The sequence below is a fragment of the Phaseolus vulgaris genome, chromosome 7 (genome assembly GCF_051622355.1).
Source record: "Phaseolus vulgaris cultivar YP4 chromosome 7, ASM5162235v1, whole genome shotgun sequence".
Lineage (NCBI taxonomy): Eukaryota > Viridiplantae > Streptophyta > Magnoliopsida > Fabales > Fabaceae > Phaseolus > Phaseolus vulgaris.
This window is the reverse complement of record NC_143504.1, coordinates 55791525-55815515: the sequence shown is the minus strand read 5'-3', so window position 1 is coordinate 55815515 and position 23991 is coordinate 55791525. Positions and strand designations below refer to the sequence as shown.

Here is a 23991-nt window from a genome sequence, read left to right as displayed (position 1 = left end):
CCGTTTTGTTGGACCTTATCCCAGCCCACAACTTAGGTAATTTCCTTTTGCACTCCCATAGTTTTCATGTGCACCCCTATTTATGAGCTTGTTAAAATATTAAATTGTCCCCTTGCTGCTAACTGCATTGAAATCTGAAAATTATTTTTTCATAAAAAAAAACATGTTAGAAAATTTTCTCTATTTCATTCAAATTAAATTATTTGTTAAAAAATATGTTAGTAAATTAAATTATTATTATTTCACTTCAATTTAGATGTCTGGTTAACCTTGATAGATAATAGATTCTAGTATGAAAGTCTTAGTAGTTACTGCTTAGAATTTTAAAAAATTAAAAAGTTATAATTCATCAATTTAAACACTATTTTTGTAACAAAAACTAGATAAATACAACTTCAAAAATCTATAAAAAAAAACTGAAGTCATGAAGTATGACTTACTTATGGATATTATTTTAAAAATTTATATATTTTGATAATTATATTATAAAATTACACCGATTTGGTAAATCTTGAAAAAAAATGGTTAATAAAATATACTTTAATTTGAAAGAATAAAAGTTTTGGAATAAGATGGTAAGATCATCACATTTGAATTTTTCTTGTTTTTTTTTCACTTTGAGAGTAATTTATTTTCAATAATTTTTTACCCTCAAATTAGATGAGAAAAGTATATATTGTTAGCATTTTTCTCAATATGTGTAATGAATATGGGTAAATAATAATGGGATAAATAATTAAGTGGGTGTCTTTTTTATTGAAAAAAACCATCTTTCATTTTCTATTTATATACTCATTTTCAAATTTTTAACTTTTACATAACATGTTTGTTTATTCTTTGACTTTTATTTTTGAAAATGAAAATATCAAAACGTGTATTTTAACTATGTTTGCAAAAAAAAAAAAAACTCATAAAATGTTTATTTGTTTTTATTAAGAAAAATTGGAAATTATACATATATATAAGCTAACCGTATGTTCATTTTATAATATGTTTGTAAATAATGGTTTGTAAAACAGTATTAATGGGTTAGAATCGAAAATTGATTTGTAAAATAAAATATGTACTTATTCATGATTTTGATTTATTAAAATGAACTAATTTTATTTATAAAGTATCTTCATGGGAAAATGTGAATAGTGTATCAAAATTTGTATTGCTATATTTTTTTTTTCAGATGAGAGGCAATCAATATATTTCGATCTATTCAATATTTTATTTAATTTATTTTAATGACAACTTCATTTTCCATATTTATTTCCAACTTGGTATTGAAATCTAAGATCATGTATTCTTTTATCAATAAAGATTATTTAAAGAGAGAAGTTGAAAAATCATTTATCGAATTAAATATTTTCAAAATCAAACATTTTAAATCTTATTATTATTTTTTATTACTAATATACTTTAAAACTAATATGAAAAATAATTAAATTTGTTATGTTGGATGCAAACATACAAACACTGTTTTATTTTTAAAAATCAGTGATTGAATTTCAATTTAATTATTAAAAAAACACAATTTCGTGAACTATGAACGTGGTTAAGGGGTTGTTGGCTTAAACCCTAGAGAGCAGAAGAAGCCGCTTTTTCCAGACCCTTCTCTTTCCTTTCAAAAACCCCACACACTCTCTCTCCCATTCTCTCACTTTGCCTTTGCATTGGGTGCTCCATTGCTGCATTTCTTTACTTTCTCTCTTCATTTCTTATTCGCATCATGTATCGTTTTGCTTCTAGCCTCGCCTCCAAAGCAAGGTCACCCTCCTATCCACTCTTGCTTTTGTTTGTTCCCTCTTATTCCTGTGTTGTGTGGAAGTCAAATTGTTCATCTGGGTTACAGAAAATCTTGCAAAATGGATCAAAGTTTGATTTTTTAATCATTACCTCATTGGGTATTGTGTGATTGAGTCTTACATGTTGGGTGCTAAGTTGTGGGTTTGGAGGCTAACACCTGACTGGGATTAATGGAGTTTTTGTTTTGACTTTGAATTGCTGTTTCTTTGGTTGCAGGATTGCTCGGAGTGGCAGCAAACAGGTGGAACTCTAATGTTTTAATGACACTTCTTTTTAAGTATTGTAACGCTGACATTTGAAAATGTGATTTTTTTGGAGATTTGTGAGGGTAAACCGTTAGTTTATGTTCTTTTTTTTGGTCTGTTATCTTTTGCTGCATGATTTAGGTTGGAAGTAGGTTGAGCTGGAGCCGAAATTATGCGGCTAAAGACATTAGATTTGGTGTGGAGGCTCGGGCTCTGATGCTTAAGGGTGTTGAAGAGCTTGCAGAAGCTGTCAAAGTAACCATGGGTCCCAAGGTAACTAAGTGGATTATTTGTTTGCTTTGTGTTTGTTGTTTTCTTACATTCTTTTGTTGATGTTAGATGGGGAGAGTTATTGTTTGTAAAGGAGGTAGAATAAGTGGTAAGTGTAGAAGGAATGCCATTTCTGTATGATCACGGCTGAATCTCATTTGTCTATGAAGTCAATTTTTTGCTTTAGAGGGACAAAAGTACTATTTGACTAATAATGAACGATATTAATGCTAGTCTGTTTTGAGGTATTGTCACTGTTCAATAGTTTATTGATGTTGAGTTTATTCTCTTTAAGGGGCGTAATGTGGTAATTGAGCAAAGTTTTGGTGGCCCTAAAGTAACCAAAGATGGAGTAACTGTTGCAAAGAGCATTGAATTCAAGGATAAAGTTAAGAATGTTGGTGCCAGTCTCGTAAAGCAGGTTGCTAATGCTACTAATGATGCGGCTGGTGATGGTAAGCTGACATATCTAACATCTTATTATTATATCAGGACATGGTATAGATGCTAGTAGGCTGCACACTGACATTTAGCAAGCTTTTATTATGTAGTAATTTAAATTTTACCGTGACTGAAATAATGAGGGAGCATTTCAATTGTTTTGTAGGAACCACGTGTGCCACGGTCCTTACACGAGCTATATTTGCTGAAGGCTGCAAATCAGTTGCTGCTGGAATGAATGCAATGGACCTGAGGCGTGGTATAAATATGGCTGTTGATGCTGTTGTAACAAACTTGAAAAGTAGAGCTCGGATGATTAGCACATCTGAAGAAATAGCACAGGTTTGTGGAACAACTCTGTTAATGCCTTTCCTTGCATATTGCAGGAGATGCTAATATAGACTCTGAGTTTTGAATTTGAATTGATAGGTTGGGACAATATCTGCTAATGGAGAGCGTGAAATTGGTGAGCTGATTGCCAAAGCTATGGAGAAAGTTGGCAAAGAGGGAGTTATCACTATTTCAGTAAGTTTTATCTGATCATGCTATATATTAGTGTTTTACATGCCTATTTTTACTTGTAGAAAGATTTTAATTTATTACGTCTTGCTTTTCTTTGTGGAGATAAGTGTGAGGGTTGTTTAGTAGTTTAGATCTGTACCCCTTTTATATTTGTAGCTTATGAGCTTGATCATTGAACTATTTCAGGATGGCAAAACTTTATATAATGAGTTGGAAGTTGTTGAAGGAATGAAGCTTGACAGGGGCTACATATCTCCTTATTTCATAACAAATGATAAGAACCAGAAATGTGTATGTTCTTTATCTATGTACTTCGCAACATTAGACTATTTATAAAAGCAGTCTGTTAAATCCCTTGCTCATGAATACTTGTTTGTTTTATATACTTACCACCATGCATGTCTTGTGCCTCTAGGAACTTGAGGATCCCCTCATTCTAATCCATGAGAAGAAAATCTCGAGTATAAATGCTGTAGTTAAAGTATTAGAGTTAGCTTTGAAGGTGAGAAGTGTCATTCACTTTCTTTTGCCTCTGACTTTTAAAATATTGATACTGGCTGACTGACACCTGCTCTCATTTTCAGAGACAAAGACCGTTATTGATTATTGCCGAGGATGTTGAAAGTGATGCTCTTGCAACACTTATTCTAAATAAGCTTCGGGCTGGAATTAAGGTTCGTTTTGCCTGCTTGACTGTAGGTTCCTGATTATTTGGATTATTAGTCAGAGTTGATGTTATATATGAAGCTTTGCTGTAGGTATGTGCTATTAAGGCCCCTGGTTTTGGTGAAAATAGGAAGTCTGGTCTCCAAGATCTTGCAGTTCTCACAGGAGGAGCAGTAAGTTTACTGTTTTGAGGTTACTGCTGCATTAAATCTTATTTTGTGAACTTATTAATGATAGTTTTTCTGTATCCCAATAGCTTATCACTGAAGAACTTGGCTTGAAGCTTGAACAAGTGGATTTGGATATGCTTGGCAGTTGCAAAAAAGTAAGAATTTAGCTTTATTTGTAAAAAATTTGAATCCACTTTACAACTTTTGTACCTTTTCCCAGTTAATGTTGTTTACTGGTTCTGGTAGAGGATGTTGAATTTCCTGGAGCAACTTTCTTGTTTGATGTTGGAATATATTTTCATTGTGTTCTCTGTTCTTATCATGAAAGTGCATAGGGTTAACGTGGACAACTCATTTATTGTTGCAGATAACTATTTCTAAGGATGACACTGTCGTTCTTGATGGAGCTGGTGACAAGAAAGCAATTGAGGAAAGATGCGAACAGGTTTGACTTAGTTGATCTATAAATTTGGTTTTCCCGTAATACATGTATTCTATTTCCAGCCAACATGTCAGGTTTAATGCCATATCTGACTTGATTGTATTGACTTTTGATAAACAGATTAGATCAGCAATTGAAAACAGTACCTCGGATTATGACAAAGAAAAGTTACAGGAGAGATTAGCCAAGCTTTCTGGTGGTGTTGCAGTGCTTAAGGTATACTTATTTCATCTTGGTTTCATGGTTTGTCTGCGGTGAACATCCCACTGTTGTTCTATTTTGACAAAAGTAACATTTGAAAAATACTTTTCTACAGATTGGAGGAGCCAGTGAAGCTGAAGTTGGTGAGAAGAAGGATAGAGTGACAGATGCCTTGAATGCAACTAAGGCTGCTGTTGAAGAGGGCATAGTACCCGGTAAAATATTAATGCTAACAGTTTATTAGTTTTACAATCATGAATGATATCTGACCTCAATTTGTTCTGGTATTTCAGGTGGTGGTGTTGCTCTTCTATATGCATCAAAAGAGTTGGATAAACTTCAAACTGCTAACTTCGATCAGAAGATTGGCGTCCAGATTATCCAAAATGCTTTAAAGGTCTGTTTTTTATTTGCTCTTATGCTCCTCCATATCACATTTTGATTCTGACACTTGTGCAAGCAAAACTTGCTCCACGATTTTCTTCTCATCCTAGTGTTCATTCTGCTATATGAATTGATATTCTTAAGATCTATGAAATTGTTTAAGACTTTTAACTGAAATTGCTAATTTGGGTTGCCATTATATTCTTTCTTGTCCCCAAAATATAATGCAGACACCCGTGCTCACAATTGCATCAAATGCGGGAGTTGAGGGTGCAGTTGTTGTTGGCAAACTATTGGAACAGGACGATCTTGATCTAGGATATGATGCTGCCAATGGTTAGTGTTCTTTTATTTCATTTTCTCTTGTTGTGTATTTGTTCCTCGACAGAAGAGATACTGATTTTGCTGATATATTTTTATTTTTGTTTCTATTCCGAAATTAGGTGAGTATGTGGATATGGTTAAATCTGGAATCATTGACCCATTGAAGGTGATTAGGACAGCCTTGGTTGATGCAGCAAGGTAGGATATTCTGAAATTTTATGTAGATATTGATGCATTTTAACTGTTTGTTTGTTATGTAGTTGGTTATAACCAGACTTCTAGATATGTACCTTTTTGTTTTGTGTATATTGGTTAATGCTTATGACCCTTTTTCTGCAGTGTATCATCTTTGATGACAACAACTGAAGCTGTCGTGTCTGAACTTCCTAAGGATGATAAGGATATTCCAGCTATGGCTGGAGGAATGGGTGGCATGGATTATTAACCGGCTTCGATTGGTTTCATTGCACCTGAAGACATAGATTGGTGCTGAACCCACACTCACAACCTTTTTTTGTTGTTAAATTATTTGTGTGAAGGCATCACTGTAATCATAGTGAGAGAACGAGATGTAGGTAAGAAAATTTGACTGTAATAATTCCAATTACAAGACATTTGGAACAATTTTTTCCTCCCAAAACTGAATTGATTTAAGGAATTCCGTCCATATTTAGTACAAGTACACTCTCCAAAACTGAAAACAATCTTCATAATTTATCTTTTAACCGAACTAGTTCTAGTTTTTTACCGGATTTTACATGAGGAATATCTCGATGAATCAGTTTATATGTAAACAATAATACTCCATGGTCATATCTGGTCGAAAAGTATGAAGTTAGTTCCCATCTGCTTACGGGTTTCACTTTTATTTTGACCCTTGATGGTCAAGATCTGGTTTATTACCGTTTAGTTTAGATTTATTATTTGTGCAGAATCATTATTCTATGACTTGGAGAAGAACAATTGGAGCATTGATAATAGCTCTGAAATTTGTGCAAAAACATACACCACAAGTCGAAGGAAATTAGCACTTTCAAAATTTCCCAAATAATAACAGCTACATAAGCTAAGTTTCTAGGCCCTGCGCGTTAATATAAATAAAACCCTTCTGGAGATATGAAGATATACACACTGAATCATTTTTAAAATTATTCTTAGACTTCTTTCAGCCTCATTTGCCTCTACGCCGATTTTTGGTTGCTGCACAATTTGAACAATACCATTTTCCTTTTGGTTGTTCTTTCAGGCCAACACAACCGAAATGGAACCACTCTATTTTGCACTGTCAATTTGAATAGATAAGGAAATATGTAAGCAATGTAGATAAAATGGACAAAAAATGTAAAAGGGAAAAACAAACACCTACGTTGGGGTTATCACATGCAACCATCGCTCCATAGCTAACTTGATTACAAAAGCAGTATGTGGGTTCATTTGGATCAACAGGTAAATCTAAATCCATGCCAGTTGGCTTTGCTGTGGTTTGTGCTTCTGTTGCTGCCGCTGTGACCAATGTGGTTTGGCGTGTTCTGGAGAGTTAGTTCAAAAAATGCATCAGATTGTAAGCTCTTGCTTGCTATGTTTGATATATTTTAGCATACATGAAGCATAAGTGTATTCTAATGGGAAAACAGGAGAAGAAAAAAGAGAAAGCTAAACTTATATATAAATACCACTTCTTCATTTCATAAACTTATTTATTAAATGTTTAAGGATAATGCTCTTTTAAGTGTAAAATGAAATCTGCTGTTGTTACGAAGGTAGTCATAAGGAATTATAAAACGAAATTCTGACATTTTATTACATCATAAGGATTTTTCATTATGGTAAATATTTTTTTAAATAAATTTGGCTTCCAAATATTTCACTTCTAGGGTTTTGTATCAGAATAAGTAGTACTTGAGGATCTAGAACTTTCATATACTTAAAGTATTTTGGATCAATTGAGGTTTAACTACATATAGATGCTATGATTGATGACAGTAAGGTATCCGGATAGCAATGTACAAGCACATAACAACAAAGAACCATACCATAATGTCAAGTGTCGTGAAAGTATTAAATGAAGAAAAAACATATAAACATGGGATGATAGCAGAAAATTATCATATATTTCTTCCATCAAAATTGATATCTGCCTATTCATTAACTTCTGAGTCAATGCTTTTTAGGTATCACAAATTGAATTCAAGTAACAACGACATTCTATTCTTCACGTAGGGAGTGGGAGCAGATACAAGGTACAGGCTCTGTTGCTAATGATTAAGAAAAAAAAAATGTTTAGAAATCATGGAAGTAAGCATTTACCTTATCAAGAGTATGTTAAAAAACGGGGAAGAAAAGGTTGTTCTTTTCAATGTGGCCATTGGCAAGCCATTTGGGCTCCTTTGAAGGTGTTCTAAAAGGAAGTTACGAGTGCTTATTTTGGGGGGAGACTATAACAGAAGAGAAGATTCAAAGGTCTTGAATTGATGAAACCAAATTCAGTGTTGATCAGCAAGGAATAGTTTCTTTATTATTTTAGGCCTTGAGGACAAGGTGCTTTACCGGAAGGCATTATTAGGACCAAATCTGATTCAGGCACTTATAATTTGTAATAGGAAGTTATTTTTGCATTAATTTTGGATTAGGCAGTTATAGGTTATTATGACGTGACAGTAAGTTATTTTATATTAATTTGGGTGACTTTAAAGGGAACTAAGGTATCATATTATTAGGTGGAAACCCCACATTTGTACTCAAGAAGTAATTCTTGAGTTCAGCACATAACAGTATCATAAAGGCAAGAATCCTTATTTAGGAAATGCACGTGACAGTAAAAAAGCATAAAGGATAAGTTATAAGCTATTAGAAAATCGATTAAAATGATTTCTAGAAGAGACATACTTTTTTCGTCCTCTACCAGTCCCACTTTCATTACCCCTTCCAGGTTTTGTATTACCCTCGGGACCGGAAGCAGGCACTCCAGTTATTGCAGCATTTTCTCTTTCTGTCATTAATCATATAAAATTAGGTTTTATTCACAAGTAGGATTAGTTTGTTATCAAATACAATACACTTCAACTATATCACATATAGAAGACTATTAACAACATTTACACTGCAGATTATAAGTTGCACAAAAAAGGTAGGAAGTGCAGTACCACGCCGAAGCTCCTCATCAAACTTTTTAAGATACTGATCAAGTTGTTGTATGTGTGTATCTACCTGCAACACAATCATAAATATGTAATTACTAAATTCATGAAAATAAAACAAGAAACCAGTTTTCATTAACTTCACCGTAAATTTATTCCAATATCTATTCCTGAACTGAATTTCTCTTTACCAAAGAACAATACTTGCATACATAACTCCTTACCCAACTTCCAATAGCCAAAACAAGTGCGTAATAAAAGGAAAATAATGTACACGAACCATGTTTGCATAACTATTTCACATGCGAACACCTGAGTGTAATGAAAATCATCGACAACCCAAAAAAGAACAAAAAAACCAGTAAAGAAGCAAGATACAGATAGCTGGGTTGTGGAAATACAATCTTTTGATCCAGCTATATCACAGTAGGTATTACCAAAAAAACCACAATATCAAAGTGCAAGTAGACATATTCAAAGCCAAGCATTAACAAAGGTCTTAAAAATGAATGTAACAAGATAAATGTGGACTACCAAATCATATGCCTGGACAGCCAAGGCAACTTTTTCATCAGCAACCCTGATACTATGCTTTTGCTCATCAAGCGCTTCATCAGAGAATCTAATAACTGAAGTATCAGGTGTAATGTTTCCAGACCTAACTCCTCGCCTAATATCTTCAATTTCATGTTCACAACGCTGTTCGTTTTGCCTTTGAATATCTGTTTACACACACACAATGCTTATGTTGAGTGGAAACCTTAAACAAGACCTAAGATGTGATATGATAACAATAGAAACGGACACACACAACTACGTTTTTCTTCTTTTTCATTTATCAATAGAAGAATGGGAATTGCAGATATTGATCATGAATATGAAAAATAGTGCACTGTATCTTTAGTTTAATATATATATCTATGGGTAATCACGAGCAACATAATGAACATATATCATATTGTAAATGTAAAGAGCGAACTTTAAGTTTAATACAACCTCAAAAGTAGGTTGCACATTGAGATTTTTACCCACTTGTATACTATAATTTGACCATGTCTTTAGTTGGTATAGGGTCTCCAACACACCCTCTCACACCGAGGACTAAACATCTCAAACTTAGAACTAGATATTTGTGGGTTGTCCAACCAATAAACTTTAGTAGAATATGCTCCGATACCATCCTAGAAATTGGACTTCAAGCCAAGCCAAATCCAATCTCACAAAAATTGACTTGCAAGGTGAGGTTTGCACTACTTATACACTATAATTTAGTGTATTTTTAGTTCATGTGAAATCTCCAACAATAGCATTGACTGGACATGATCAATCAAATAAACCAAAAATAAGATCTTCAAAATTCCAAGCACAAACTTATCATAGTATACTGAAATTATCATTGAAAGTTAAAAATTCTAGTCTAACCAATGTATAACATTAGAACTATAACATTTCACTCAGCGTTATAGTGGCACCACTGTGATGGGTACAAAACCTTGCTTGAAACTTTGTTGAAAGCTTTATTCACACAACCCACAAAAAAACTCCAGTCCTTTCTGGTGTTGTTTTCAGCCAAAACTTCTCTATTTTGCATGAACTCTGTTCTGTCAATTGTCTGCTCATCCTCTACTTCTTTCAGTTCTCACACCTTTCTTTTTTATTTGTATCTCTTGGTCTGTTCTACCACTCACCCCTATTGTTCTATGTTTCGGTTCTATTTTGATTGTCTTTTTTTAATCAGTCACCCTTTAAGTAGCTGTAGCATCATCCACTTGGGAACCTTATACTTAATCAATTTCTTTATTTTTGTTCTAATTGACTTGCGTATTTAGCTTAAGAATGTAGCTTCTGATTATTAATTATAAATATATTTTCATCATGCATAAATATTTAGTTATTTTAGCATTTATATATGTTTAATATAATTATTCAGCCAGTATCTACATTCCTCAGAATAGTGATTATCCTACTATCTGCTATCACACTATTCTGCTATCATGTTATAACCACTATGTGCTACTATCGGTGAATAATAACTATGCTTTAGAGTTTGCCTATGCAAAGTTCACATATTATACCAAATAATTGATGTCAATGTAGTATCCTGATTATTTTTGCAAGATAGAATATGCAAAATTGATCTCGAAAACAAGTTTTTGAATCCGGGTGGCCACTAACCATGGGTTTCTGAAATCAACTATGCATAGAGGACAATCCAAATTCTTTAGAAATTCAACCTTTATCTGATATGTAAATGTAAACAAGAGAATGATGTTAGTTAATTAGTTAGACACTATTAGTTCATAGCTGCTTGGTAGCTGCCTGTGAATAATGTAGGCTATTGTATTCTGTACAGATTGAATGTAAATTGAATGTTAATGACAGAAGTGCACTGCATAAATTATATGATATTAGTTTCTCTCATCTTTCCCTGTCTCTTCTCTATTCTGTTTTACTGTTCTCCCTTTTTCGCTCTTCTAGCCCTGTCTTCCAACTCCCAAAAACTCAAAATCTTGCTCTTACTTATTCAGAGCCTATAAGATTCTGAAAAAATTAGGTTCAGTTTCCTACAAATTACACCTTCCAAAAACTTCACAAAATAAACTCAACATTTCATCTCTCTTTATGCAGTGATGCTAAGACCCCTTTGATAAAAGGTAGGTAGGTCCAGTTACCTAAAGTTACAGCCATGCATAGTCTATGCTTCCTGAAAAGATCCCCAACAAACATGTGAGAAGGAAGAAGAGTCTTATCATCACAATATTTGGTGGTCTAGTGTGGTTTTACTTGATGAATAGGCTACATGTGTCCACCTATTCAAGTTTCAGCAGCAGCTCCCAAAGTTTGAAATGCAAAACCTTTGAGGGCAATGATCTTCATTTTGGTTATAGATAAGAATTGTACATGTTTATTGATTTCTTACACGACTACTTCCAATTGTACAATTGTACATTCTTATTGTTTGATTGTGTAACCATTTTTTCACTGACAGCGCATAAAAAAATAACCTAAAAAAAATAGAGACTCTTAATAAATAAATAAATAGAATTTTATGGTTACAATTACCCTGTAAGCTCTTATCCAAGTCACGTAATAACGCATACTTCTTCTGAAGAATAACGGGCAGCGAATCCAAATCTGTAGAAAAACACAGAGTGATTTTGTTAATTGGGAATTGAAAGCACAAACACATGATTGAACCCTAAAAATCCTAATCTGCAAAAGGGAAAAGAGAAATGGAGAAATAGAGGAAGGAATATATTACTGGCTTGAAATTCCTCGAGGAACGACATTAGGGTTAGGGTTTGTGGACAGAAAGCTGAATGGGAGTAGTCGAGTTCAGTTTAAGATGAAAAATCAAAATATTTTCTGTAACAATTGATCACAAAAACAATGAAGGTAGGAGATGAATTTAATTTTGCCTGTATCAATATTTTTTTTAAAATAAATTAAAATGTCATAAAGTTTAATCTATTACTATAATAAGATGTATTAATCTATAATTTTTTTTAAAAGAATCTACATATATTTAAAAATCTTGATTACTTTAATCTTAATGATAAATTACTATATTTCACTTTTTTTGTCTCTATTTTATAAATATTCACCATGACCATTTTTGTTTTGTTTTTTAGTATAAAAAAATATTATGAACAGAAAAATTTGTCCGGAATTGAACAGTTACATAATTTAGTAATTTGTTAGACATCAAAGTAGGATTAATTCTACAAATTTGTTACAATTTTCATTAAATTAACTTTTATATGTGTTATAGTAAAAAAAATTGATATATATATATATATATATATATATATATAAATATATATAAATATATATAAATCGCTATATGATTAAAGTACAACTAATGTTGACAAATGTTGTCTAGAAGTACTAGGTATTAATGATGTCATAGATATTTTTTTTCTTGTTGACAATCTGATTTTTTTTTTCTTTGTTAATCTTTACAAATTGTGAAAGCAAAAATCTTATTAGATCACATTATTATTGCATTCAAATAATTTTAATAATAAATATAAGATATATGTAATTTATAATTTTATATACTAAGTTATAATAAAGTTCTATTTTATCAACTATTTTTTATTATTGATTTTTTATTTTAATAGTAGATTTTTATATGATTAGTATTTAATCATCTAGATAAATCTTCGCAAATAGGATTTAAGGTTTAAGGTTTACGTAGAAATGTTAGTTGTCCAAAATTACTAGATATTTTTTTTAACTCTTCGTTTTTATAATTAAATTTTGGTTAATTTTTTATAATTTTGTCTTATTATTATAAGTAATCTTAATTTATTTTTTAAAAATAATACTTTTATCAAATTTATAGTGGTATAGTTAATATATTGATATTTGATATATAACATTAATTTGACAAAATATTATATATATATATATAACTTATCTAAAAAAATGAGATTAACTAAAGAATTTTTAAAATAGCAAAAGAAAATTATATTGTTCACTTTAAAAATTAGTACTTTGTAACGTTTTGTACTTAAAAAGTCTTTTAACAAAAGATAAATTATTTCATTTTCATATTTTCTCTCTCATATTTTTTATTAATCTTGTTACTCTTGGTCTTTTTCTTTACCAAAAAAACATATTTTTCAAATTAATTCTTATCAACTTTCACCAAACATAATCTGCATGGTTTCACAAATAAATTTCATAGTTGCAAGTTTTGTGACTCAGTATGTGAAGAACACATACCTAACTTCAAAACATATTCAAATTCTTTACAAATAAGTTATTTGTGCTTAAGAATACGGGCAAAGTATATAGCAAGAAAACATGTAATCTTTTATGGAAAAAAAAATATATATAAAAAATTAAATTTTCCTTTCATATTGAGATTTCTATAATTTTTTTTTTTCAATTCGTTTTAAACAAACACAAATTTTATTTATACTTTTGTACGTAAATAGAATACACCAATTTAATGAAGAAGACAACTCAGGTTCACATCCAAAAATATAAAATAATTTATTCATAAATTTAAACATAAACTATTTTATACAATTTTTTATTTAAATTATTCAAAAACAGATAGCTTATAAATAAATTAATTGAATTTACAGAAAATTTATTTTAATTTTTTAAAATCTTTGTATAGAAATTTTTTTTATCTCATTGAGATAGGACATGGATTTAGTTATTCTACAAATATTAACAACACACTTTTTAATATCTTGTTTTTTTATTTAGAAAAAATTATAAAATTTAATAAATCTCACCTTTAAGAATCTTGAAGAATTTCACTTATAGTGTTTATTAGATTTTAGTTAATAATGTGTTCGAGGTATATGTTAGAGTGTATAACACTATATAAATGAAAAAAAAAATGTTTTCTGAAGTGAATAAATTAATTACTACTTTATTTTAGTGACTTGTTAGTTTTATCACCATAAAAGTGTTGAGTAAAATATTTTATTTTAAACGATTTTAGTTTATAAGTTATAAATTATTTGATTAGCTTATATTTAATTTGTTATCCCTATTTTAATATTTTTTAACCAACTATTAACTATTTTTACTTTATAAAAATAAAATATTTAAAAATAAATAAGTAAATTTAATTAATAGTCATCCCATCAACTAATTTAAATAAAATGACTTATTCAGATATTAAAAAAAAACATTAAGAAATACTTATTTTTTTAATAAAAACCTAACTAAAAATACTAAATTTATAAGATATTTCAAATTTAATTAATTTTTTATTTTTTTAAATAAATTTTATGAATCTTGTTCTTTGTATAGATATAAAAATATATCTACTTTTCAATTATGGATATCCAAATAAAATCAATCTAATAATAATACATGTTAAAAAAAGTACATAAAAGTTTATTAAGTTTTTGTTTCTTTTTGAAGCTTAAATAACTTAAAAAAATATAAATAAAAGTTGGTACGGGAAAGATACATTCAACGGTTACTAATCCTTATTTGAATAAGCGTTAGGACGTGTTTGGATATATTTTTTGAAATGATGTAGCAAATGCTGGAAAAGTTCTTCATGTGGCTACCCATTTTTGTCTTCATCTTCTTTGTCTATATTCTAACTTCTTTTTTTAATGTCCAAAACTTCTTTTCATTCAAACAAACACCTTTTCCAATCTCATTTTTCTCCAACATTTTTAACAATAATCACTCTACTCAATCAATCATGCATCTAGTACATTTTCATCTAGATTAGCTTTCAAATAAATCAACAATTTACTACTTAAAATACGTAAAATATGTAAACTAATATTATTAAGCAAGTCTAATCAAATTTTACAAGATCAACTGAAGTTTAGGTTTACACTCACTTATATATTATTAATTGATGTGAAATCTTCAACAAACATATAATAAAAAATTTAATTTAATTCATATAAAAAATATATAAATTGATTTGTTCAACATTTTACATTTACTAAAGATATGAAAAAAATGATAATATATAAAGTGAATAGAAATAACATTTAAACTTAAAATCTGATTTTGAAATAACATAATCACACTTCTTACATACTCAAGGGCTAAAAAAGATTTTTTCTTCTTTTAGAATAAGTTTATTTAAATAATCCTATACATATAAAATAAAATAGTAAACAAATTTAATGATAATTTTTGAATAAAATAGTAGACAAATTTAATGAAATTTTTTAATAAAATAGTAGACAAATTTAATGATAATTTTTTAATAAAATAAAGTAGATAGAAGAGTATTCATACCTCAAAGTTGGATAAACTCCAAACTCTTTAAATTGAAAATTCTAAAAGAAAAAGATCATATAGTTTTGTTCAGATATTAATCACCTTATAGTATACAAGTCATAAAACTTTGGTTTCAATTTAGTGTATATCCAAATTATTTGGATATTAAATATAGATTCTTGAAATCTGTTTATTGCAAAAAGGATTAGATGATGGTATATTATCATGATCCCTGTTAATCTGTGCATGACATATAATTGAATGTTATTAACTTTGATCATAAATTAAAAATTTAAATATATGTATTGGTTGCGACCATAGAAGGGTCATAGTTCTTAACCACCCAATAATTTCTTGTTTTAGCTGCTATCAAGTTTAAACACAACAGTTGAGTGAATTTTACAATAGGAGTTTGAACTAGCATAAGCACAAGGACTAAAAATAATATTACATCTTGTGAAAATTTCATCAAACAGCTGGCTTTTTCTACTTGTAGAAGGTACTTAGTTTGTTAACATTATATTTCTTGGCTAGTTTTTCTGTAAATTAATATTATGGAAAGAAGAGGAAGCTTCTACATAAGTGAGCTGCACCAAAATGTGAAGATTTACTACAATGATGCAGAAAGTCAAAAAGAAAGGACAAAAACAAATATTTGATGTGTTAAAGTATCACAACATGTCAAATGTGGACACCAACAAAATTGTTCCAATGAATCCATTCCAACGGGTGTGAAAACACCAGTTTCAAGCTATTACATTACATATCACATACCCTCCTTCTTCTGTCTTCAAATACACTTCTCAACCTGCTGCTTCTCAAGCTGAGACTTGGCATTTTCTTTTACCAAGTAGGATCAACAACACCCTTATTCTATTTCTCTATTTCAACTGTGTCTTTGCTTCTGAGTGCACTCTTAACCAAAAGAAGGCGAGAACTTTGTACTTGGTTCATGCATTAAAAGGCATTTCCTGCATTGAGTTCATAACTCTTACTCCATGGTCTACTTGTAATCAGAGTTTTTATTTTTAGTCAATTATTGAATGTTTCTTGTGTGAGCATCATTAAGTTGGCTTTGTTCTCCTTTCTGTAGTTTGTAAGATGAGCATCTTTGTTGGGTGTTTCCATCTTTTGAGCACATTTCACTATCTTTTAACTTAAATCTAGTTTCTAGTGTAACACTAGGCTAATGTTTTGCTACACATTTTGATAGTTGGTAATATTTGAAACACTGTTGGTATGTGACACTGCCAGTGTTTGATAAATTGCTTGGTTTGATTGCAGAATGAGTGCCTCTGAAGTAACAACTGAAGCAACAGCAGCACATGCTAATCTAAGGGACACAGAGAGTGTGCTTCAGGTAGAAGTGGTTTCTTATTTGGAGTTAAACAGGGTTGATTATGCAGTGGGAAGAAAGAAATCACTGAGAGCTCGCTATTATTTTGGCATTATATTCTTGATAATGAATTTTATTGCCTGGTTTTTCCGTGACTATGGACAAGGTGTTCTACCATTTATTCATTGTAAGAGTAAATCTATCTTCTATACCTTGGTAAAGAATTCTAGATTCTCACTGAAATGATTAAGCTTCCATGCCTATAATGGATACTTCAAAGTTGATCAGGAGGGTCATGGCAAATGCTTTTGTATCTCCCAGAAAAATCTTAAAATAAATACGCTTCTTGTTGCCAAAAGTTATATAATCCAATTTCTTCATGATGAAGCTTTCAAAGTGGAACAACAATCCATTAAACATTTTTCATGGACCTATTTGTTACTCATTCTTGTTGTTCATACTGTTCTAATTTGTACAGATATCAAAGTTTGTGGAAAAGAAGGAGAAGACTGTTTTCATGCATTGGGAGTTCTTCGCGTGAGCTTAGGATGCTATGTATCTTTCAGTTATCAGAGTTTCAGCTCCATGACGAATCATTATATACTGTCACTGTATCTCTGGATATAACCCTCTAAACAAAGCAATGTTTATTTATTAACTTACTATATAGTAATCTTGTATCTTCTGCCAACATCCTTGAAATGCCAACAGAATTTATAACTTTCTGATTTGGATTCCCAACAGAATATGCTAGAATGTTGATTCATAACAAGAAATATCTTCCTTAACGATGAAACAGATATTTTTCTTAGTTATGTTAGTCACAACAGTCAAAACAAGAAAATTACATGAACAACGGAATTTATGGCATTCTGGGAAGTGGGAAGTGAAGTCTATTATACTGCTTGTATCAATGGCACTCCCATTCTTTTTCCCTTCAGAACTTGTTCAAATATATGGTAAGTTTTTTGCTTTTTTGATAATTTTGACTATCACATAGTACTAATAGTGATGCTTCTAAGTAGCGGTTATCATTCAAATAGCTTTGAGTACAATATTATTTTTCATTCATTGAAAACAGAACTTCTTTCTTTCTTTGCCTTTTCCTTGAATATCATTGGATAAGAATCTTAACATAGGTACAATCTTGCAGGTGAGGTTGCTCGTATTGGTGCAGGGTAAGCTTCAAAAAATCTTTCACTTTTTTTTACCAATACAAGGTTGTTCATGCATGTGGTGGTTCATGCCCACACAGAATTTTTCTTCTTCTACAACTTGTGAGTGTCATCCAATTTATCACTTGGTGGAATAACTACTGGACTCCAGATCAAGAAAGGAAGCAGAGGTAGGTACATATTGCTGCAAAAGTTCATAGCTAAACTTAAAAAATCAACTTTTTCATGTTTTCATTACTCTGGTTAGAGATTGTTGACTGGATATCTGCATCTAAAATTCTCAATATATACAATTTATAAAATAGGTGTTTTTAATGAATACCTGGAGATGGAGATAACTAGAATAAATATCTTAATTACCCCTTGTTAACTAAATGTATACTAATACTCATACTAGTGAATACCTATTACCAGTTCATTGTGATTTTTATTTATGTATATTTTTTAATAATAAAGTCATCAAAGTTTAAAGCTTATGAATGATAAAATCTAGGTCAATTTGATATAGGAATATAACTGTAAATCAGAGATAATCAATAATAGTGTGTTTTCACAGGTGCTCCTTTGGACTTCTAATGTCAACATTGTTTTATGTTGCCTCTATATGTGGAATTGTCTATCTGTACACATCATATGCTCCAAGTACTTCATGTTCTCTCAATCTATTTTTCATCACATGGACAGCAATTCTACTTGCTGCAATGATGGTTATTTCCTTACATTCAAAGGTACACTCCTACTGCTATTTCTAACAGTTTGCATTAGCAGGAAAAATCTCTGACTTTTCATGTTTCTAATTTCTTTCTTTATCCCTGAGATGATATAAGTTGGGATTAAACATGTTTTTAATCTTTATATATAGAATGAGAAATTTTTGTGTGACAGAAAGATGTTCTAATATTTTAATTTCCATTAAAATAACTAAAATGTGTGGTTTATCATTTATCTGTTTAATTCTTACAGGTTAATAGAGGTCTTTTATCTTCAGGGATTATGGCTTCTTACATTGTTTTCCTTTGTTGGTGTGCAATGAGAAGGTCAGGATTCTCATTTCTTTGTCTAATTTTGGATATTATATACATGTCTATTTTGAATAGCTTTCAGTTTTTCACATCAAAATGTGGATTTGAGATTTCAAAAGTCAAACCAAACACACTATATATCACTTTAACTTAATTATGTATTTAATCTATAAAATATAGTCACATTTTTTGTCACTAATTTTTTTTCTTCACCTTTGATTCCTGTAATTTTGTGTTTGTTTTACCACCTCAGTGGATTAATTGTCACTTTTCTTTTATTTTGTTTCAAAATTAAGGTTTTGTGAAGCATAACTTCTCTTTTTATGTATGACTCACGTTAGCATATGTTGTTTAGATGAAGATAGATCAAAATTTCCTTCTTACATGGAATGTAATATACTCAGCTGTGGCTGATTCCATGATCATTACTTTGATTTTGCTAAAGAGGGTTAATTTGAATTATATATGTACTAACATAATTCAGTGTCAACTTCAAATCGTATATTTTATTTGGAAATTCCTTCTAGAGATTGTATACTTATAGATCTCCATCATGGAGTTTCAGTGAACCTGCAACTGCAAGATGTGTTACAGAGAATCAAGAGAAAGGAAACAGTGATTGGATAACTATAATTGTAAGTTTTTGAGTCTATCTTCATGTTAAATTTGAAAAAAACCTTTGTTTACTTCCTCTTCACTTCTCTAGAGTCCAAAACTCCAAAGCATTCATTCTTTCTTCAGTCTTTTATAGGTAATTATTGAGGTTAACAAAAGTAGATTTTCTGTTTGAGTATTGGCAGATTTGGCAGAATGTTTAAGTAGAAGTAGGTGTATATCTTATGTTTATTATGTGAAGGTGATATATTTGTCTTTTTTTCTTGCATGAGAAGTAGCTTGGGATGCTTATTTCCTCTATTTTAACTGCAGCTCTACAAAATTAACATTTTGAGTAAATGCTTGGTAAATAATGATTGAGGAAAATCACTTTGGTTCATAATGTTCTATTCATATTTTTGTTTTTGTGTTTTGTGGATTACAATTAATATGCACATTTTCACATACTATTGATGTTTCTTTACCTGAATGTTTTAGTCCACCTGTTTATTTTGCATCATGTATTATTTTCTTAACAGGGCTTCCTTATCGCCATATTTGCAATTGTGATAGCAGCCTTTTCCACAGGCATTGATTCCAAATCCTTTCAGGTGAATCATTCTTCTGAGTCTTCCCCCATTAAATTCAGAAAATTTTTGTTTCTTCAAAATTCCATTTTCAACCCTTTCCTACATTTTAAGGAGTTTCTGAATCTCTATTCTTTGATCTAACAAGACAACTCAAGCATGCTGCAAGTTGAAAAAAAAATTCTTTAAAAAGTCAAGAGAAAATTATCCCTCTATGATCAGTGAAAAAGTTAGACCATAATCTTTTCATGGCTTTCTCAATATCCAAAACAACATTATTTAATCAAAGCAAAGCCACTTCCTTATTGTGACAGATAGAAAAGATCAGTGTGATTATGATGATAAAATCGTAAAATGATGTTTTTGCCCACATATTGAAGCGATTTTTTTGTCCTTTTCAGTTTTCAGAAGATAAAGTTGAACATGAAGATGATATTCCTTACAGTTATGGATTTTTTCATTTGGTATTCTCCTTAGGGGCAATGTACTTTGCAATGTTATTCATCAGTTGGGATCTGAATAACTCAGCCAGAAAGTGAGGAACCTAATTCATAATATAGTCATTCTATGCATTCTGTATGATCATGATAATTTATGACATCTTACATCTTCTTCATCACTTTTATGAATCATGCACACATCAAACCACACCAGGTGGAGCATTGATGTTGGCTGGATAAGTGCATGGGTGAGAGTTATCAATGAGTGGTTTGCAGCAACAATTTACAGTAAGTGAATCACTATTATCTACATCTGTAGAAAAAACTGTTTTCCAAATTTTCAATAGATTCAACCACTACTCATATTAACAACACAGATAAAACATTTTATAATAGATAAGTGAGTATAAATTTTTTTTTAGTCTGTTTTGTAAAATTGAGTTAGTTAGGCTTAAAAGTCGACTTCTTAATATATTATTTATAACATATTCTAATGAGAATTGTGTTGGAAAGTCATTCGCTATCGAACCATCCATAAATACATAGTCTCGATACGAGGGGTGTTAGAGATTTCACAACCTCTCTTATAAGTTTGTTTTGTAAGGTTGAGTTAAGTTTAAAGTTAACTTATTAATAATTGGGGATTGCAAGTGAAACTTTTGCTAAACTTTTGTTGAGGAAAGAATGAAGTTTATTTATAAATAAAAAACATTTTATTGGGGAGTTAATATGGAAATATTTTTACAAAATTAATCTATGAATAAACTAATTTTAGTTTATGAAAAAAAGTTATTTTTTTTCTTCTCTTAAAGTGTTTCTAAACAAGCTTATCTAATATAGACATATAATAATTCACCCACCTTTCCAATTCATATATTAATTGGTTTCAAATTTATTTGATTGAAACAGTATGGATGCTGATTTCCCCAATTGTGAGACAGAACAAAATCATGGATAATGGTGGATCTGTGCAGGAGACAGTTGACTCAGTTATGCCATGATTAACAAAGACAAAATCACCAACATTCTTAAAACCACAAAAAATCTTCCCTTTAAAATTTTTCTGTTCCATAATAGTATTTTACTCTTCAACTCACTTATTCTTTAATGGTTGAAAGGCAAAAAAGTGGAGATTGCAATAAAATGATAAAATATTTTGCTTTAGGAGGTAGACCTGACATTTTCAAATCTTCATGGTTCTCATATCTCATCACTTTGTGCTTATAACCACAGTATTTAAATTCAAATCATGGTTAGTAAGGTTTATGATCTGATGTAATATGAGTTCTAATTGGTTTAGCTCTTGAGGACCACAAACTAATGGTTTAGTTGGCAGCAATTTGTATTAAGTGTTTGTTGACCTCATTATTTAAATTTACATCATGATTATGTTAAAAAAATGGTTGACAACTTCTTCTGGTATAAATTCACCCAACAGTTATGCTTTTAATGGATTATATATAAAACCTATTTATTTACTTGGTAACAATATGTATAGAACTTTTTTTTCCTTGGAAGTAAAAATTTATTAAAGTTTAAAAGCATATATAACTTTTGAATTAAAATATGTAACATATATTTGTTTTGAAAACCAGGAACTTTCCTTTTGAATTAGGTGTTTAATAAACGAGAAATTTTTTCTAGAAAAGAAATAGTTATTTATATTTTGTTTTTATTGTTGGCTCTTTCAATGATCCTAAAATATTTGAATTTTTTTTTTGGTTGCTCAACTTAATTTTTATCATAACCACTAATATATAATGACATATACTGATGATATTAGTAATAAAAGAAATTGAATACATATAATTTTTTAGTATTTTTGGACAATGCAATACGTATTTTAACTCAATAAACATGTGGGCAGTGAAACTAATTAACTCAGACAATATCATATATTTAAAATAAAATAAAATAAATTTATTAAGTTTCGAACTTTAAAAAAAATATTAACACTAAAAATTAAATCAGTTAGAAATTAGAGATGAAGAGATTTTAATGAATTTTAATTTTTTATGATGATTAAAGTTGCAAATCATATACATATATTTTGCATAAAAAGAGTTTAAAATATTGCTTAACAGAAAAAAAAAAAAAAAATTAAAAGTCGTACCACGTTGAAGTTTCTAGGTAGCAAATTTTAAATCCTTGAAAGAAGTTGGTATCCGGTTAAAGCAATTGTTCGATTAATCCTTTCACTCAGATGCTAATATGTTAACACTGTAAACAGTAAAAACATATCTTTCACATTTCAATAAATTAATATTTTATTTATTTTCATTTTATTTTTAATTCAAAATATTATTATATTAATATAAATGTTTGTCTAATATATGTTTTTAAAGAAACTTTTTCCAATTAAAATTGACTGATCCAAATTGCTGAAAGCACAACTAATATGTTATGGCAGTAACAACTTCATTACCACCATTTCTCACAACTACTCCAACACACACACACACACTGAATTAATTCCTTAGTACTATATAAGACCAAGAGATGAATTCCATTTCACTCAATTCAAAATAACCATTCTATTCTCCTAAAACAAACAAACTAAGTACAAAACATGTCTTTGGGCTCATCTGCCACAGTTTTTGGTGTTGCAATGTTGTTTGCCTTTGCCCTTGTGGCAGTGCCAATTTGCATGGCAGCCACAGAACCTGTGATGGAATTGTACATGCATGACATTCTTGGGGGCAGTAACCCTACAGCACGCCCGGTGACAGGGTTGCTAGGCAGCATATACAGTGGTCAAGTGCCCTTTGCCACCCCAATAGGGTTCAACACCCCACAGGGTTCAATTCCCATCCCCAATGCAAATGGTGCCTTTCCCACAGTGAATGGAGTCACTGGCATTCCACTAGGCACTGGCTTGGCAGGCACCATCTTTGCACCAAACAGCAACAACCAAAACAGTGCACAATTGGAACTAGGACCTGATGGGTTAGGGCTTGGTTTTGGCACACTAACTGTGATTGATGATGTGTTGACCTCTCAACCTGAGTTGGGGTCACAACTGGTTGGGAAGGCTCAAGGGGTGTATGTGGCTAGTTCAGCAGATGGGAGCAGACAAATGATGGCATTCACAGCAATTTTTGAAGGAGGAGAGTATGGTGATAGCTTGAACTTTTATGGCTTGTACAAGATAGGAAGCACCTTGTCGAAATTGTCTGTGATAGGGGGAACAGGGAAGTTCAAGAGTGCAAGGGGGTTTGCTGAGCTGAGACCTCTTATCCCACCAGGGCAAGTTTCCACTGATGGTGCTGAGACACTGCTCAGAATCACTATTCACTTTTATTGAACTACTGATGTGGATGCATTTGTGATTAGTTCTGTTTTTATCAGATTATTTTGTCTTGTGTTTTTCTCAATGTATTTCAACTTATAATCCCATGAAAAAACCTGTTGGTGAATTGTTACATGAGAATCTGTAACTTGGACTAAGTTGGTTAACAGTGTATCATATATATTATTATTGATAATGGGACAACTTAATTTTTTTAATCGAAAATAAA

General features: G+C 30.6%; 4 protein-coding genes across 8 annotated transcripts; 3 read left to right on the top strand and 1 right to left on the bottom strand.

The window, feature by feature from the left end:
- The first annotated feature begins 1520 nt into the window (after positions 1 to 1520).
- LOC137830428 (chaperonin CPN60-2, mitochondrial) lies at positions 1521 to 6138 on the top strand. The gene is made up of 18 exons (XM_068637753.1): positions 1521 to 1755; positions 2011 to 2035; positions 2181 to 2312; positions 2605 to 2764; positions 2917 to 3092; positions 3180 to 3275; positions 3459 to 3563; positions 3688 to 3774; positions 3857 to 3946; positions 4031 to 4111; positions 4195 to 4263; positions 4476 to 4553; positions 4671 to 4766; positions 4867 to 4966; positions 5045 to 5148; positions 5366 to 5471; positions 5579 to 5657; positions 5799 to 6138. The coding sequence occupies exons 1-18, from the start codon at positions 1718 to 1720 to the stop codon at positions 5902 to 5904; spliced, it is 1728 nt and encodes a 575-aa protein (XP_068493854.1). The 5' UTR covers positions 1521 to 1717; the 3' UTR covers positions 5905 to 6138.
- A 270-nt stretch (positions 6139 to 6408) lies between these two features.
- ING1 (RING/FYVE/PHD zinc finger superfamily protein) lies at positions 6409 to 12009 on the bottom strand. Of its 2 annotated transcripts, XM_068637755.2 has the most exons (7): positions 11859 to 12009; positions 11660 to 11731; positions 9131 to 9318; positions 8603 to 8666; positions 8346 to 8448; positions 6826 to 6988; positions 6409 to 6741 (listed from the first exon to the last, which is right to left on the bottom strand). In XM_068637755.2, the coding sequence occupies exons 1-7, from the start codon at positions 11884 to 11886 to the stop codon at positions 6631 to 6633; spliced, it is 729 nt and encodes a 242-aa protein (XP_068493856.1). In that variant the 5' UTR covers positions 11887 to 12009; the 3' UTR covers positions 6409 to 6630. The 2 variants fall into 2 exon arrangements, 1 of the variants encoding a protein (XP_068493856.1); XR_016523317.1 differs by lacking the exon at positions 8346 to 8448.
- Positions 12010 to 16515: 4506 nt separating this feature from the next.
- On the top strand, positions 16516 to 21648 carry LOC137830427 (Serinc-domain containing serine and sphingolipid biosynthesis protein). Of its 4 annotated transcripts, none has more exons than XM_068637751.2 (12): positions 16516 to 16842; positions 17134 to 17210; positions 17455 to 17614; positions 17809 to 17833; positions 17911 to 18000; positions 18387 to 18558; positions 18794 to 18867; positions 19418 to 19487; positions 19986 to 20057; positions 20435 to 20568; positions 20688 to 20761; positions 21383 to 21618. In XM_068637751.2, exons 1-12 carry the CDS (start codon positions 16605 to 16607, stop codon positions 21472 to 21474), a joined length of 1278 nt encoding a protein of 425 aa, XP_068493852.1. In that variant the 5' UTR covers positions 16516 to 16604; the 3' UTR covers positions 21475 to 21618. The 4 variants fall into 4 exon arrangements, with proteins under 4 accessions (XP_068493852.1, XP_090161212.1, XP_068493853.1 ...); XM_090305086.1 differs by having other exon boundaries at positions 16561 to 16679; positions 17134 to 17266; positions 21383 to 21648; XM_068637752.2 differs by having other exon boundaries at positions 16561 to 16679.
- A 1344-nt stretch (positions 21649 to 22992) lies between these two features.
- Positions 22993 to 23895, top strand: LOC137830425 (dirigent protein 16). The gene has a single exon (XM_068637750.2). The coding sequence runs from the start codon at positions 23043 to 23045 to the stop codon at positions 23775 to 23777; it is 735 nt and encodes a 244-aa protein (XP_068493851.1). The 5' UTR covers positions 22993 to 23042; the 3' UTR covers positions 23778 to 23895.
- The last annotated feature ends 96 nt before the right edge of the window (positions 23896 to 23991 follow it).